Here is a 16349-nt window from a genome sequence, read left to right as displayed (position 1 = left end):
ACAAATATTTTTGTACATATAAGTCCCTTTCCTTTTATTTTTTAAAAATCTCTTTGGAATACAGACCTATTAATGTTATTTCTGGGTCAAGAGGTATGAAGAATTTTATAATCCTTTGGGTGTAGTTACAAATTGCCCCCCCCCCATAATGTTTGGATATATTCACAACTCCACCAACAGTGCACTAGGGTCCCAATTTTTCCACATTCCCTCCAACACTTGTCATTTTCCTTTTCCATCATGTTAACCCACTTAATTGATTAATTAGCTAATTAGCTAATCTAACATACCAACAGGTGTATTTTAATTTGAACAGTTGTTTTAATTTGTATTTCTCTAATCTGTACTGATGTAGAACATTTTTTTATCTGACTCTCCATAACTTTGATTTCTTTTTCTGAAGACTGCCTGTTCACATCTTTTGACAAGTTATCAATTGAGGAATAACTCATATTTGCATAAATTTGTCTCAGTTCCCTATATATTTGAGAAGGGAATTTTTATCAGAAAAACTTACTGTATTTTTTCTTTCAGATTTCCTTCTAATTTTGGAAGCATTTGTTTTGTTTATATAAAAACCTTTAAATTTCATATATCTCTTATCACTTATAAAACTTATGTAGAATTGTCATTTTTATTATATTGGCTTGCACTACTCATGCACAATTATTATTTCTCTAAAATGTTTAGATCTGTCTTTATCAGGATGAAGCGTTTTGTAACTGCATTCAGATAATCCCTTGGTTTGTATTTACAAATAGATTCCCCAATATGTCATATTATCTAGTGTTACTTTAAATGCATTTTCTCTTCCTATCTCATCCTGATGGGTCTTGTTGGTAGTACATCAAAATGCTGATTACATCTGTGGGTTTATTTTATAGCTTGAATCTTTGTTGAAGTTCTTAATTATTTCAATTAGTTTTTTAGTTGATTTTCTAAGTATATCATCATATCTTCAAAGAATGATAGTTTTGTCTCCTCACTGTCTTATTTTTTCAATTTCTTTTTTTTTCTTATGGCTACAACTATCATTTTTAGTATGATATTGAATAATAGTGGTGACAATGGACATTCTTGCTGTACCCCTGACCTTAGCTTGCTCATGGTTTTAGATATACTATTTGTCACTTTGAGAAAGACTATACTGATTGATAGGTTTTTTAGTGTTTTAAATAGGAATGGCTGTTGTATTTTGTCAAAGACTCTTTCTACATCTCTTGATATAATCATTGTTTTTGGTATTGATGTGGTCAGTCACTTTGATAGTTTTTTTTAATATTGAACCAGTACTATATTCCTGATGTATACATGGTTTTTTATCATGTTATGCAATGAACTATTTTTAAGGTTTAATCAATAATTGTATTTCACCTGCATTTCTTTATGGAATTATTTCACCTGGACCATTTTTAGTAGTTGTCCTCAGTCATGTAATATGACAAATGTGAATCTTTAAGTAGTTGTAAATTGAGCAAATAAACTTATAGACTCTGAAAAAAATCACTGTAATCTCCCTGCTAATATTTTATTTAAGATTTTTGCTTTGATATTCATTAGGGAATTTTGTCTATATTTTTCTTTTTCTAAGATAGGGTTATTTATATATTCTATATCATCTATTATTAAGTTGGGCAGTTGATGGTTTATAAATATCCATATATTTTACTTGTATTGTCAGTTTTACTAATATATAATTGGGCAAAATAACTGTTAAAATTATTTTAATTTGATCCTCATTGGTTGTGCACTTACTCTTCATTTTTGTAATTAGTAATTTGGTCTTCTTTTTTATAAATCAAATTAACCAATGGATATTATTTAATTGTTTCTATTTCATAAAGCTAGCCTATTTAGTCCTTTATGATTTCTTTTTTTTTGCATTATCTTCTTATGTTTCTCTTGAATCTTGTGCAAAAGTCAAATTTTCTTTTTAGCTCAGGTCTTTTTGTCAGGAATGCTTCAAAATTTCCTGTTTTAATAAATATCTATTTTTTTCCTTTAGTATATTATTCACAATTTTGCTGAGTAAGTTATTCTTGTTTATAACCCCATGTTTTTTACCTTCCAGAATATCATATTCCATGAACTCCACTTTTTAAATATGGTAGCTGCCTAAATCTTACATAAAGTTGGGTGGCTTTATAATATTTGAATGGTTTTCTTCTTGCTGACTGAAGCATTTTCCCTTTCATTCAAGAGCTCTGGAATTTTGGTAATAATATTTCTAGGAGTTTTAATTTTAAGATCACTTTCAGGAAATATTTGATGCATTCTTCCACATTCTCTTTTATTTTCTGGTTCAAGGATAGGGCACTCTTCTTTGATAATTTCTTCAAATATAATGTGTGGGCTCTTTCTTTGATCCTGGTTTTCAGGTAATTCAATAATTCCTAAATTGTCACTCCTCAATTTATTTTCCAGGTCAGTTGTTTTCATATGATATATTTCACATTCTCCTATTTTTTCATCCTTTTGATTTTGGTTTATTGTTTTGTGGTATCTCATGGAACCATTAGCTTCCCCTTGTCCAATTCTAATTTTTAAGGAATGATTTTTGTCAGTGAGTATATCACAAGTATTATTCACTATGAACAGTTGAGATTTATACAAGGAATACAAGGCTGGTTTATTATTTTAAAAACTAACAGTATAATTGGCCATATCAGAATATAACATGACCATCTCAACAGATGCAGAAAAAGTCACTGAAAAAATAAAATGCCAATTCCTATGAAAAACACTAGAAAGTATAGGAATAAATAGTCTATTTCTGAAAATAATAAGAAACATCTATCCCAAGATATCAGCAAGTATCATCTACAGTGGGAATAAGTTAGAAGCCTTCCCAATAAGATCATCTGTGAAGCAAGGATAGCCATTATCATCCCTATTATTTATTATTGTACTAGTACTATTGTATTATAAATATTACCTTTAGCAAAAAGAGAAGAAAAGGAAATTAAAGGACTTAAAGTAGGCAATGAAGAAACTATAATATCACTCTTTGCAGATGATATGATGATATACTTAGAGAATCCTAGAGAATCAACCAAAAAAACTAGTTGAAATATTTAGTAACTTTAGCAAATGTGGGAAGTCATAAAGCCCACACTGTCTGACATGGTTGCACATAAGTGCCAGAGTTGCAAGGCAATCTTCTGGAAAGATGAGGCATCTTCTGAACCCACTCTATGTGACTTTGCCCACTAACTTCCCTTACTACTGACTAGGATTATTGTTCTATCCCCAGTTACAGAAAAAGTAATATGAGAGCAAATATTCACATGATTTATACATAATCCCTCTAGAATAATACCCCAACGATCATATTCACAGAATTAAAATCTAAAGATCATTACCCACTACCCCGTCCTTCTCTCAGCAGAGGTACACTTAGTTGCCCCTCACCCATTGCTAGCCAAACACACAAGCACCACATCCATCACTCCTCTAAAACACAAACTGCTGACACACTTCAGTGATTATGCTTGTGTACGATAACCAGAGCAACATCACTAAGTGCCTCAGTGAAACATAAAGAAAAATGCAACTTGGGTGCATTAAATTACCCTTTAACCCTGTATCTAGCTGCAAAATGTTTTGTTATCCATCTCCTAAGTAATTCTGATTGATTGTGAAAGCTGATCAAAAGCAACAAGGATTCTCTTAGCTAGTCATCCAAGGGAACTGACTCCCTGGTTACCCTGCCTATACCATTTATCTCTATCATGTAATTTTCTATGGTAGCAATATGGCATGTGATCACAGAATGTTGTTTGAGCAATTTGTTAATGTGTGACATATTCAATTATCTGTAGAAGATCATGTATGATTGAAAAATGATTGTGTGCCAGAAAAACATGTATCTACTGAACTATATAATAAACATGAACTCTGAGCCAGGAGGAACAGCTTTATGACACCTGAGCTCCAGGTCTGAACACTCAGCTCTCTCCCATCTCCTGATCATTCATTTAAACTGTCACACCTAGACAGAAAACAACCCTTGAGACTGCTGGTTGGGCTTTCGAAAAGCAAAGTAGCAGGATATACCATAAACCCACATAAATTATCAGCATTTCTATATATTACTAACAAAGTCCAGCAGCAAGAAATTGAAAAATTCCATTTAAAATAATTCTAGATGTAGGATTCCAGGAAGAATCTCTGGGCTGAGCCACAGAGGGCTCAGCTCTGGTCTGGTCAGACAGCATTCCAATGCATGATTTATGAGCAGACCATGTGGTCTTTGTTCTGGGAGTTTGAAAAGAGCGGGCTGAACTTACCACACCTCTAGCTTATAAGTCATTGATATGTCGAGCCAATGTAAATCCACTGTGTGCTGTTGCATATGCATTACTACCTCTTACCTCATTACCTCAAAAAAGACAGGACTGGGCGTGACCCTCCCTCTCTTTCTCTTCTTCTTTTCTTCTCTCTCTCTTTCCAACCTGCCTGCTGACATATGGAATGCTCCTGCTATGGAGCTCCAAAGTCTTCCTTCTTTATTCTTTTCTTCCTTCTCACCTCACACATGATTCCTATTCCTATCTAAGAATTCTACTTTCCATGCATTCTTGGCTAATTTTTATCTTTCTTCCCTGAAGGCCCTACAAAGAAAGATAACAGGAGCATACACCCGGTTCCTCCCTGCAATCTGATCTGTATGTGTCTGCCTCAGTTTACTGCTAATGTCTTTGATATCAAAACCTCTCTCCAGCTTCATTCTCCTCCTCAAAATCATAATCCTGTAGATATTCCCTTATATGCAGGGGCTGCTGGTAGGCTCTCTGTACTAGACAATATAAAATACTTAGGAATCTATTTGCTAAGATAAACACAGGAATTACATAAACAAAATTATAAAACTTCTTACACATTAAAGTTAGATCTAAACAATTGGAAAATATCAATTTCTCATGAATAGGTTGAACTAATAAAATAAAAATGACAATTCTACCTAAATTAATTTACTCATTCAATGCCATTCCAATCAAACTACCACAAATTATTTTATAGAATTAGAGAAAATACTAACAATATTAATCTGAAAGAGCAAAAGAGCAAGAATATCAAGGGAACTAATAAAAAAGTTATAAAGAATAATGGCTTAGCAGTACCAGATCTCAAATTCTAAATATAAAATAATAATAACCAAAACAGTCAGGTACTGGCAAATGTAAACCTCAAAATTTCTTAGACTTATAAATGTTGGAAATTTCACCATTGGGAAATTTCATACTTGAAAAATTCCCTATTGATAGTGGGTCTTGGCTATTGGAATGTGAATCCCATTGGCATGAGAGTTTCCTCCTCTTCCCTTCTTAAGATTACTTTAGGACAGAAACCTTTTGCTGAACAATGGAAAGGACTTTGACCTATGCTTAAGCATAGAACAGGAATTTCTTTGAGTCATGATTGATTTTAGAATTGATACAATGGAGATACTTGGAATCAATCTCCACCCTATTCAGTCCTAACAGGATTGAGTAAAGGCTGCAGCCTAGATCAAAATTTAATTATTCCAATCTCTACCCTACTCAGGTTAACAGGATTTAGAAAGGGCTGTAGCAAAGGATCAAAGATTTAATTATTTGAAAATATGACCTTCAACAGACATGTGCAAAGCCAGAGACCTCTGGGCGGTCCTGGGTTAAGCTAGAGCCTCCATTGGCACAGGGAAATTGATGGACAGGTGATTGGTAGATGTGCGGACTGAGGGGAGGGAACTTGGATGGTTTCCTTAAGGATAGGAGAGTCTGAAGACTGGGAGGTTTTTGAGAAGTTGGTCGGTGTGGTTGGTGTGTGCTCTGAGAAGCTTGCTCTGAAGGAAGCTGAAAGTGGGGGCCTCTGAGACTGTTTCTCCATTTTGGTCACGTGAGTAATAGGGACTGATCTCTTTTCTTTGCCCCAGCTATCTAAGGGCTTGGGCCTTTTGGCCCAGCCTAAACAGAAGGGGTATTTAAGCCCTATTCCCTTCTCTCCCTTTTTTCTCTCTCTCTATCTCTAATTACTTCCTCCTATTGTAATTAAACTCCATAAAAGATTGACTGCTGACTTAAGTTTTCATTTAGGAATTACATAGCTGAATTCCTTGGCGACCTTAAATTAATATATATCAGTCTTTTAAAGTGATTTCCTTGTCACACAAAGAAATAGAATGGTGGATCAATAGAATAGATTAAGGGCAAATGACATCAAATTAGTGTTTGATAAACCCAAAGATCCCAGTTTTTGAGATAAAAACTATTATTTCTCTGTCTGTCTGTCTGTCTGTCTCTGTCTCTGTCTCTGTCTCTGTCTCTGTCTCTCTCTCTCTCACACACACACACACAAACTGTTGGGAAAACTAGAAAAGAGTATAGTAAAAGCTAGGTATAGACCCCTATCTTACACCATATACTAAGATAAATCAAAATGCGTATATAATTTAGACATAAAGGTTGATATTATAAATAAATTAGGGTAATATAAAATGGTTTAACCTGTTACATCTATGGAGAAGGAAAGAACATATGACCAAACTAAAGAAAGAAGACATTACAAGACATAAAACGAATCATTTTGATTATATTAAAATGAAAACTTTTTTGTATCTTGTATTGGATATCTATTCTTTCCCTAGGCTCTGTCAGGAGCTAATAGTTAGAAATGTCTGTTGTTACTTCAAGTTTTGCCTCTATAGGATCCAAGATGAATAGATCCTATAACTAGCTGCCCTACAACAGTCCCTTTTTACAATGGTGTTACTATCCATTGTATTCCAACTGTTTCAGAATGGCAGTTGGTGACTTGCTTCTTCTCCCTCCACCAGGAATCAAGATGTATGTTGATCCTGTATGGAAACTCCTAGGTAGTGCCAATGACAATGGCTGCTGGCCTGAGTATTTCCCCAACTATCAGTTATAAACAGTTGGTGACTGAAGCTCTCTTATAATGGGGGTTATTCTTTAAATCCTGGGGTACCAGATGTAATGGAGGCATTGGTTGTTGGTAAAGAGAAAACAGGATCCAGGAGACACAGTTGATGGTTTAAGGTTGATTCAGAACGAGAAGAGAGGAGTTTGAATAAGTTTCTCCCTTCAACTCTCCCTCCTCAAGTTTTCAGGGAACTCAGGCCTTGGCAGCTTGAGCCCCCTGAGAGAGTCAGGTTGACTGGCCCTGGTCTTTGGCCCCCTGGCCACAGTTCAGACCCAGGGCACCAGGAGCTGTAAAGTTTTGACAGAAGCTCAAGATATCTTCTTCAGATGTTCCTTCAATTTGGAATTAGGGGTGTGTGTGTGGGGGAAGAATGTCCAGTCACCAGGAGAGAAAAGAGATGAGTATATCCCAGGAGAAAGGCTTGGCCAGATCTCCTTTCCTAGGCTTTTCAAGGTTGAGAGACATCCTAACTTAAATCCCAGCCAGAATCTTCTGCCTTCTCAACATTCCAGACCTCCTGGTACCCCTCCCCTGTTGAGGTGATCAGACCATCAACTCTTCAGCCTGTCACTCTTCTCAGAGGGCATACCCTATGTCACAAAATGAAACTAATGTAACCAAGATTAGAAGGGAAACAACAAACTACATTTCTATATTTCTACAAAGAGCTCATGTGCCTTCATAGGGAAGATGTTATATAAATGCTTATTCCTTTCCATTTCCTTTCCTCTCCTCCCTATTATTTCTTCTTCCTGCTTTTTCTCCCTATTCTCCAACAAGAAAGAGGAGTGGTAAAATAAAAAAAGAATTATGTGCAGGAAATAGTTCAGAGTTTTTTTTAAATTTTCATCCAGAAGAATTGAATAATATTTTCCTTTCAAAAATCTTTCAAAGTTTAAAGTCTCTCAATTCATTATAAAATTAAATATTAGGCATAACACCTCCAATAGAAGCTAAGTTTACTCCAGGAAAGAGAACAATAATGCTTTCTCTATCTACTGCTAAAATGGTATATCTCTCCTTTTACAAAGGAGGAAAGTGAGTTCCTAGAGAGAAACGTGAGTTACTCAAGGTTAGAAATGATGGATTATAGGATCATAGATTTAGAACCTTAACAGAAATCAGAAAGCTTAACTCTCATTTTTACAAATGAGTTAATTGAGACCCAAACAGTCACACAGATAGTAAGTGACTCAAGAAGGATTCAAACCTGGCATTTTTTTTGACTCCACATCCAGCCTTCTAATTTATTACATCAAGATATTTGTTAAGTCTCATTTGGTTCTTATTGACATTAAAGCTCAATTACAATGAAGTCAAATAAATGTTATTAAGTTTTAACCTTAGAGACCCCCCCCCTCATTTTCCAGAAGAAGAAACAGATCAAGAACTGGCAAAACATGAACTGGAAAACAGGTCTCATGACTTAGTTCAGGGTTCTTTCAGAAAGGCTGATGATATTTGACTTTCTGTCATATAACTAAAACTTACTTTGTGTCACTGACCACTCCATCACCCTCTAGACTCATGATAAGCAGCTGATGGGGAAAATTCTTAGATCCCTACTAGGTGCATGCTGGCTTTAAGTTAACACATGCCATGGATAACAGTCCAGTAGTCTTCAGGTAGTACCAGGAGCCCTCTTTTCTCTCTCACATTTCTGGAAAGTGTAGTGTTGGCACTATAGCACCAAATGAACTGATATTGAGGGGTTTAGTTTACTATCTCCTTTCCTAAACCTAGACTGAACTAAAACCCAAGTTCCACCTCATACCAGGGCTGCCTCTAGCTTCTCTCCCTCCTTGTCACTTAACCCCTTGAAATAATGCTTAAATCATGTCACAGATTAGCCAATATATTCTGTTTCCAAAGAGAAACTCCCTGTATCTTCTTCACTCTCATCACGGCCCCACCTTCCCACAACTCCTCTTGATCTGTCTTAATTCTTAAAGCAGGAGAAAGACTGTTTATATTCCCCAATTTAGGCAAAGTACTCATTCTGTCCTAGTTTTAGCTCTTAGTAAAAGCATCTCACAGGAAAGGAGGCTGTTTACATAGGGTCTTATATACCAATAAAATTTTTGAGATCTAAGCTCTGTTAAGATGGTGATATTTACTTAAATAGAATACTAGCAAAAGGTCTCCAGCAAATGATCAAGAGGGCTATTCATTATGATCAGGTGGGATTTATACCAGGAATGCAAGGATGGTTCAATATTAGGAAAACCATCCACATTATTGACCATATCAACAAGCAAACCAACAAAAATCATGATTATCTCAATAGATGCAGAAAAAGCCTTTGACAAAATACAACACCCATACCTATTGAAAACAGTAGAACGTATAGGAATAGAAGGGCCTTTCCTAAAAATAATAAACAGTATATACCTAAAACCATCGGCCAACATCATCTGCAATGGGGAAAAATTCAAAGCCTTCCCAATAAGATCAGGAGTGAAAAAAGGATGCCCATTATCACCTATATTATTTAACATTGTACTAGAAACACTAGCAGTAGCAATTAGAGAAGAAAAAGAAATTGAAGAAGACCAAGCTATCACTCTTTGAAGATGATATGATGGTCTACTTAAAGAATCCTAGAGAATCAACTAAAAAGTTAGTCGAAATAGTCAACAACTTAAACAAATTTGCAGAATACAAAATAAACGCACATAAGTCCTCAGTATTTCTGTAGATTTCCAAGACATCTCAGCAACAAGAATTATAAAGTGTGAATTTTAAAACTATTCTACCCTAATCAGACCATTCTTTAGAAGATCTGATTTAGCTACTTCCTGATCAATAACAATGGAGATGCTTGGAATAACAGAATCAGGTCTTGAAAAATCCACCTTCTCCACCCTACTCAGTTTCACAAGATTTTGAAAGGTCTGCATCAAACTCAAGATTTAATTATCTGAGGAGATGGCCTTCAACAGACATGTGCAAAAAAAGGACAGACCCCTGGGGCTGTCCTAAGTCAAGCTAAGTCCTCATTGGTGCAGATGAAATGCAGAAAAGTGATGTAAAAACGTCCCTATAAAGCATGTCAGTTTCTGCCTGGCTCTCTTTCCCTGGAGAGACCACTCTGGCTGGCAGCATGCTAAGCCTTCCGACATCTTGGAGTGTTGGATGGTGAGTTTGTCCTGGAGCTGATTTCAGGTTCGGGCATCTTAACTAAGCCTCTTTGGAGGTCAAGCTGATTCTTTCCTCCTTCACACTCAAACCCTTACTTTCTAGATCTCCTATCTTCTTGTCTGGTACTAGCCCCTTCTTTCCTCCTTCTTCTTAAAATCTTCTCTACTATATCAATTAAATCACCATAAATTTGGCAGCTGACTTTTGTATTTTATTATTTGGGATTCACCCTTTACAAAAAAGAAATTCCATTTAAAATCACCCTAGACAATATAAAATACTTAGGAATCTATCTGCCAAGACAAACACAGGAACCATATGAACACAACTACAAAACATTTTCCACACAATTAAAACTAGATTTAAGTAATTGGAAAAGCAGTAATTGCTCATGGGTAGGATGAGCTAACATAATAAAAATGACAATCCTACCCAAAATAACTTACTTATTTAGTGCCATACCCATCACACTGCCAAAAACCTTTTTTAGTAAATTAAAAAAAAACATAACAAAGTTCATTTGGAAGAACAAAAGATCAAGAATATACAGGGAAATCATGAAAAAATGCAAAAGAAGGAAGGCCTTGCAGTCCCAGATCTCCAACTATACTATAAAGCAGTAGTCATCAAAACAATATGGTACTAGCTAAGAGACAGAAAGGAGCATCAGTGGAACAGACTTGGGGTAAGTGACCTCAGCAAGACAGTCTACGATAAACCCGAAGACCCCAGCTTTTGGGACAAAAATCCAGTATTTGATAAAAACTGCTGGGAAAACTGGAAGACAGTGTGGGAGACATTAGGTTTGGATCAACACCTCACACCCTACACCAAGATAAACTCAGAATGGGTGAATGACCTTGAATATAAAGAAGGAGACTATAAGTAAATTAGGTGAACACAGAATAACATACATGTCAGATCTTTGGGAAAGGAAAGATTTTAAACCAATCAAGAGTTAGAAAAATTTACAAAATATAAAAGAAATAATTTTGATTACATTAAATTAAAAAGTTTTTGTGCAAAGAAAACCAATGCAAACAAAATTAGAAGGGTAGCAATAAATTGGGGGAAAACTTCATAACACAAACCTCTGACAAAGGTTTAATTACTCAAATTTATAAAGAACTAAACCAATTGTACAAAAAGTCAAGGCATTCCCCAACTGATAAATGGGCAAGGGACTTGAATAGTCAATTTTCAGATAAAGAAATCAAAGCTATTAATAAGTACATGAAAAAGTGTTCTAAATCTCTTATAATCAGAAAGATGCAAATCAAAACAACTCTGAGGTATCACCACACATCTAGCAGATTGGCTAACATGACAGCAAAGGAAAGTAATGAATGTTGGAGGAGCACAGTTAGGACACTAATGCATTGCTGATGGAGTTGTGAATTCATCCCACCATTCTGGAGGGCAATTTGGAACTATGCCCAAAGGGCACCAAAAGACTGTCTGCCCTTTGATCCAGCCATAGCACTGCTGAGTTTGTATCTCAAAGAGATGATAAGGAAAAAGACTTGTACAAGAATATTCATAGTTGGGCTCTTTGTGGTGGCAAAAAGTTGGAAAATGAGGGAATTCCCTCCAATTGGGGAATGGCTGAACAAATTGTGGTTTATGTTGGTGATAGAACTCTATTCTGTTCAAAGGAATAATGAACTGGAGGAATTCTATATGAACTGGAATGACCTCCAGGAACTGATGCAGAGTGAGAGGAGCAGAACTAGCAGAACATTATATACAGAGACTCATACACTGTGGTACAATAGAATGTAATGGACTTCTCCATTAGTGGCAATTCAGTTATCCAGAACAACTCGGAGGGATTTATGAGAAGGAACACTATAGAAATACAGAAGAAAAATAACTGCTTGATTATATGGATCTATGGGAATATGATTGGGGATGTAGACTCTAAATGATCATCCTAGTGCAGACATCAACAACTTGGAAATATGTTTTGATCAAGGACACATGTAAAACCCAGTGGATTTGTGCAAACATGATACTTGTAACCAAGGAAAAATGTTATAAATTGACTAAAATTTTTCAAAAAAAAAAAAAGGGTGAGGTACAACTGGAATGACAGATCATCAAGAACAAAAAGATGGTGATATTTATATAAGGCTTTTTAAACCTTCCCTCACTCATATTTATCTTAGAGACAAACATGTCTGAGAACTTAAAGGATTTCTTAGATTTAGAAAAAGGTATTTCCTCTCAGCCATGTGAATGATTTGGGCTCCCTTTGAGTTGAAGGTGACCTTGATTTATTTATGGGAATTTTGGAAGAGATCAGATGAGAGGCAGGGTCTGGAATAAGTTGAGCTGAACTGTTGTTCAGTTGTAATAGTAGAGGGAGAATGCAATATTCATCTCCAACCAGGACTTAATATGAATTAGAGAGAAGCAGTAGGTGAAGAATTGGAAAAGAAGAAAAGCTCAGTTTCCAGGAAAGGGAGATATTGATGTAAATATATCTTGGTATAAAGGACTCACAGGGAGGGTAATGGTTGTAAACTCTCTACCTAAGTATTTCCCACATCCTGATTTTGCTTCATTTATAAAGAAACCTGGGACTAGACATAAAGTGTTATCATATATTTAGTTTAAGCTGAGAGAAGGGAAATGTAAGAAGTGGTAGCTAGCAATAGACAGAATTTAAATTAAGGCAGAGAGCCAAACTATTGTCTGAATGTTAGGAAAAATCCTAATTCCATAAAATGCCAGAGCAAGGAACTAAATGAACCTGAGGGCCTATTGCCCCTAGGTTAGAAGCAAAAGCTAATTTTGTAATTGGGTGTGTCATATTGTTTCTAGAGGGAGGGAAATCCAAGAGAAGGAAATTAGTGACTAAAGAAAAGATCTCTCCCTAAAAGAGGACAACTTATATCTTGAAAGGATTTAGTTCTATCCTTTTCTAAAAGGAAGAAGGGAGCACAAAGGATCAAGTATTGCTTGGCTAACTCTATAACAATACCAACCTGTCTTACATAAATATTGGTTTGTCTTAGGTGAAAGTCAATAATATAAAACTTTTGAAATTATCTCACAATTCTAAAAAATGAAGAAAACCATATTATCTTTTTGTGGCTTATGTCATAGATTGTTCTAGTATATGCAGGAATTTTGACAAAAGTAGGAAAAACATTTCCAAAGAAAACATAATAAATTACATTATAACTTTAAAAACCAATAGACATAAACACATTTTTTTTTCATTAGAACTCACTGAATTTTTGTTATTTTTTTACTTGAAGAAAGATTTAATTCTTCTTTGGGTAGCTTCTTTGACAATAATTTACTACTATTTCAAGAAAGAAAAAAAATAGTTACTTTATTCATCTTTTAAAAATGAGTTTTCAGTATTCTCCAACAGTATTAAAATTTATTACCTGTGTAAATATATTCCGATTGGCCTGCAAACCAACTTTTACAACCTCAAAAGGGTTAACCACAATAGCTTCTGTTAGGCCAGATCCCAATCCTGCAACTGCAAATGCCTAAGAAAATAAAACAAATCAATATCTTGAAACAAGTTATTATTTGTATTATGTTAAAGCACTATACCCTACAGATGACTGTTATCACTAATAAACCATATGCTATTACTAAACAGCTTTAGCACTTGATTAGATGCTGACAATTCATGATGAAGAAATTACAGAAACCACAAACCACATTCTAAAAATTTTGAATAAAGTGTCAAAAGTCTATCAACAACAACCTCTTTCTATTAGTCAAGAAAAAGGCCATGTTACTGATTTAAGATATATGTTAAAATATGCCTTTCTGCTCACTTTGAATAGATTTTGAATTTGTAAAGTGAGAACTTCACTTTAAAACATTTATTTAAATGTACTTTTCAGGGCTAAAAGAGCAGAATGAAAATAAAGTATTTTTCTAAACTTATAATTCAGATATAGACTAGTCTGAAATATTTAAGAATTATTCACATTGTCACAATATTTACACTTAAAAGCAAATATTGTTAGTTAACAATATAACATTTCCTAATTTAAAAAATTATAGGTTTTCATTTGTCTCAGTTTTTAGAACCTTGATAAAAGATTAAATCAGGAGTAGCTAGGTTTTTCTATGGCATGTAATGAAAACTAGAAATATTATGAAGGATAGTTATAGGGAAAATGTTATGTTAGCTATTGAGAATTTCTGTGATAGAAATACTTTCCATACAAAATACTTATTTGTTTTTTACAAATATTAGAAATAATACATCTAGTAAAACACATTTAAAAGCCAGACTTATTAAGTGAATATAAATGTATCTTCATAATATTTCATTTCAGAAACATCAATGGAAATGTTATCAATTTTACATTTATAAAATGAGTATCTATGAAAATTGGAAATTCACTCTAATAACTGAGTCTCTCTTGTGTTAGTGTGGTATAGAAGGAAATGTGGCAAATTTGGATTAAGGGCCGGAGGTGCAAATATTGAATCTGGCATTTACTACTACTTGTGCAATCAGGAGCAAATCATTATTTTATTTTGGCCTCAGTTTCCTCACTTGAGGGAGGTTTAACTAGATGAATCTTAGCATCCTTCTACCTCCAAATTGATGACCTTAAGTGCTATTTATTTTTTTTGTTTTCATTAGCTATTTCTCTTCAGGGACCAGTACTATTGACTGCTTCTCTCTCTCTTTTTAAAGGTAGAATTGCCATTTTTATTATTTTAGTTCAGTCTACCTGTGAGCAATTAATATTACTGCAGTTGTTGAAATCTGTCTTTATTTGTTTGAAAACTGTTTTGTAATTGTGTTTATAAAGTTCCTGAGTCTGCTTTGTCAGATAGATTCCCAGGTGTTTTTTATTGTCTACATTTATTTTAAATGGAATTAGTTTATTTCTTCCTGCTGGTTTTTGTTGGTAACAGAGAAGCACTTATGATTTATGTGAGCTTATTTTATATCTTGCATAAAGTTGTTGTTTCAAGTAGTTTTTTAGTTGATTTTCTAGATTCTCTAAGTATACCACCATATTATATTATAGGGACACTTCTTGGAAGTCCTATCTTGGCTTATCCATATATGCCAAATTATGTATCTTATTATGTATAAAATTTGTATTTATACACATATAAACAGGTATATATATATTTACATATGTATGTAAATGTGTGTATATGTAGAACTAGAGTTGGCAAAGCTAGGATTCAAATTATCAGACTTTAAATCCATTGTCCTTTCTATTCTGTTGTGCTACTTCTCACATATTTGGAAGATTATTTCTTTAGTACTTCTAGATGTATCATTGCACTAAATGAATTTTATTTGTAGGAAAGACCTCAAAAACCAAGATAGGAGAAAGGGGAACAGAAGGAAGGAGAAGGAAATAAGAAGGGGAAAGAGTATTTATATAGCATCTACTTGCCAGGCACTGTGTTTAATGCTTTAAAAAATAACAATTGCTCACGGGTAGACCAAGTATAATGGAGAAAAGGTTTGGGGAAGATAAAGGAAACAGCATCTAGGAAAGACAGCTGAGGTTTAGGGTTGGTTCAGAGAGAGGAGAGGAGGGTTGAAGATTTCCCCCCTTCTGTCTTCCCTCCTTTGCTATGGCTGCTCTCCCAGATTTGCTCTTGTCCCTCTTGTCCCCTCTCCACTACCAGAGACCAAAAGGTTTCTTCTTAGGAAGATGTTTCTCCCTTTGATCTGTTCACTAACACTTGATTCAAAGCTTGGGGTAAAGATAATTACTTTTAATATCAATTAACTCAATCAGGGTAATACAAACAAATAACTGGCAGGGAAAAGAATGTGAAAGGAAGTCCCCTTTTCTAGCTAAAATCCTTTTCCCTCCCTGAGGAAACTCAGATCTTGGCAGCCTAAACCCCTCTGAGAGAAAGTCAGGTTGTCTGGCCCTGGGTTTGCCCCCTTGATCACAGTTTAGACCCAGGGCAACAGGAGCTGAGGTAAAGTCTGACAGACATTCAAAATTCCTTTTCTCAGGTTTCTCTTCCATGAGTCTCTTCAATTTGGGAAATGTAGGGGGGAAGGATTTCCAGTCACAAGCAGGAAAAAGTGGGTAACCCTCAGGAGAAAGTCTTATTCAAACTTCTCTCTCCAGCTTCAGACCTATCAGATTGGCCAATATTGGCCAATAAAGGAAAATGATAAATGTTAGAGGAGATATTGCAAAATTGGGACATAATGCATTATTGCTTTAGTGAAGTTGTGAATTGATTCAACCATTCTGAAGGATAATTTGGAACTATGCCCAAAGTCTATAGAACTGTGCATACTCTTTGAT

At 34.9% G+C, this 16349-nt stretch overlaps 1 protein-coding gene across 1 annotated transcript in view; it reads right to left on the bottom strand.

Moving 5' to 3' along the window:
- Window positions 1-16349, bottom strand: part of SLC25A21 (solute carrier family 25 member 21) — a 989784-nt gene that overhangs the window by 63186 nt on the left and 910249 nt on the right. Inside the window, exon 6 of the mRNA XM_056811006.1 lies at window positions 13467-13574. Within this exon, the coding sequence (XP_056666984.1) occupies window positions 13467-13574 (108 nt within the window). The remainder of the gene's footprint in view (window positions 1-13466; window positions 13575-16349) is intronic.

Source organism: Monodelphis domestica, chromosome 1 (assembly GCF_027887165.1).
Source record: "Monodelphis domestica isolate mMonDom1 chromosome 1, mMonDom1.pri, whole genome shotgun sequence".
Classification (NCBI taxonomy): domain Eukaryota; kingdom Metazoa; phylum Chordata; class Mammalia; order Didelphimorphia; family Didelphidae; genus Monodelphis; species Monodelphis domestica.
The sequence above is the reverse complement of the archived record's forward strand: the minus strand, read 5'-3'. Positions and strand labels throughout refer to the sequence as shown.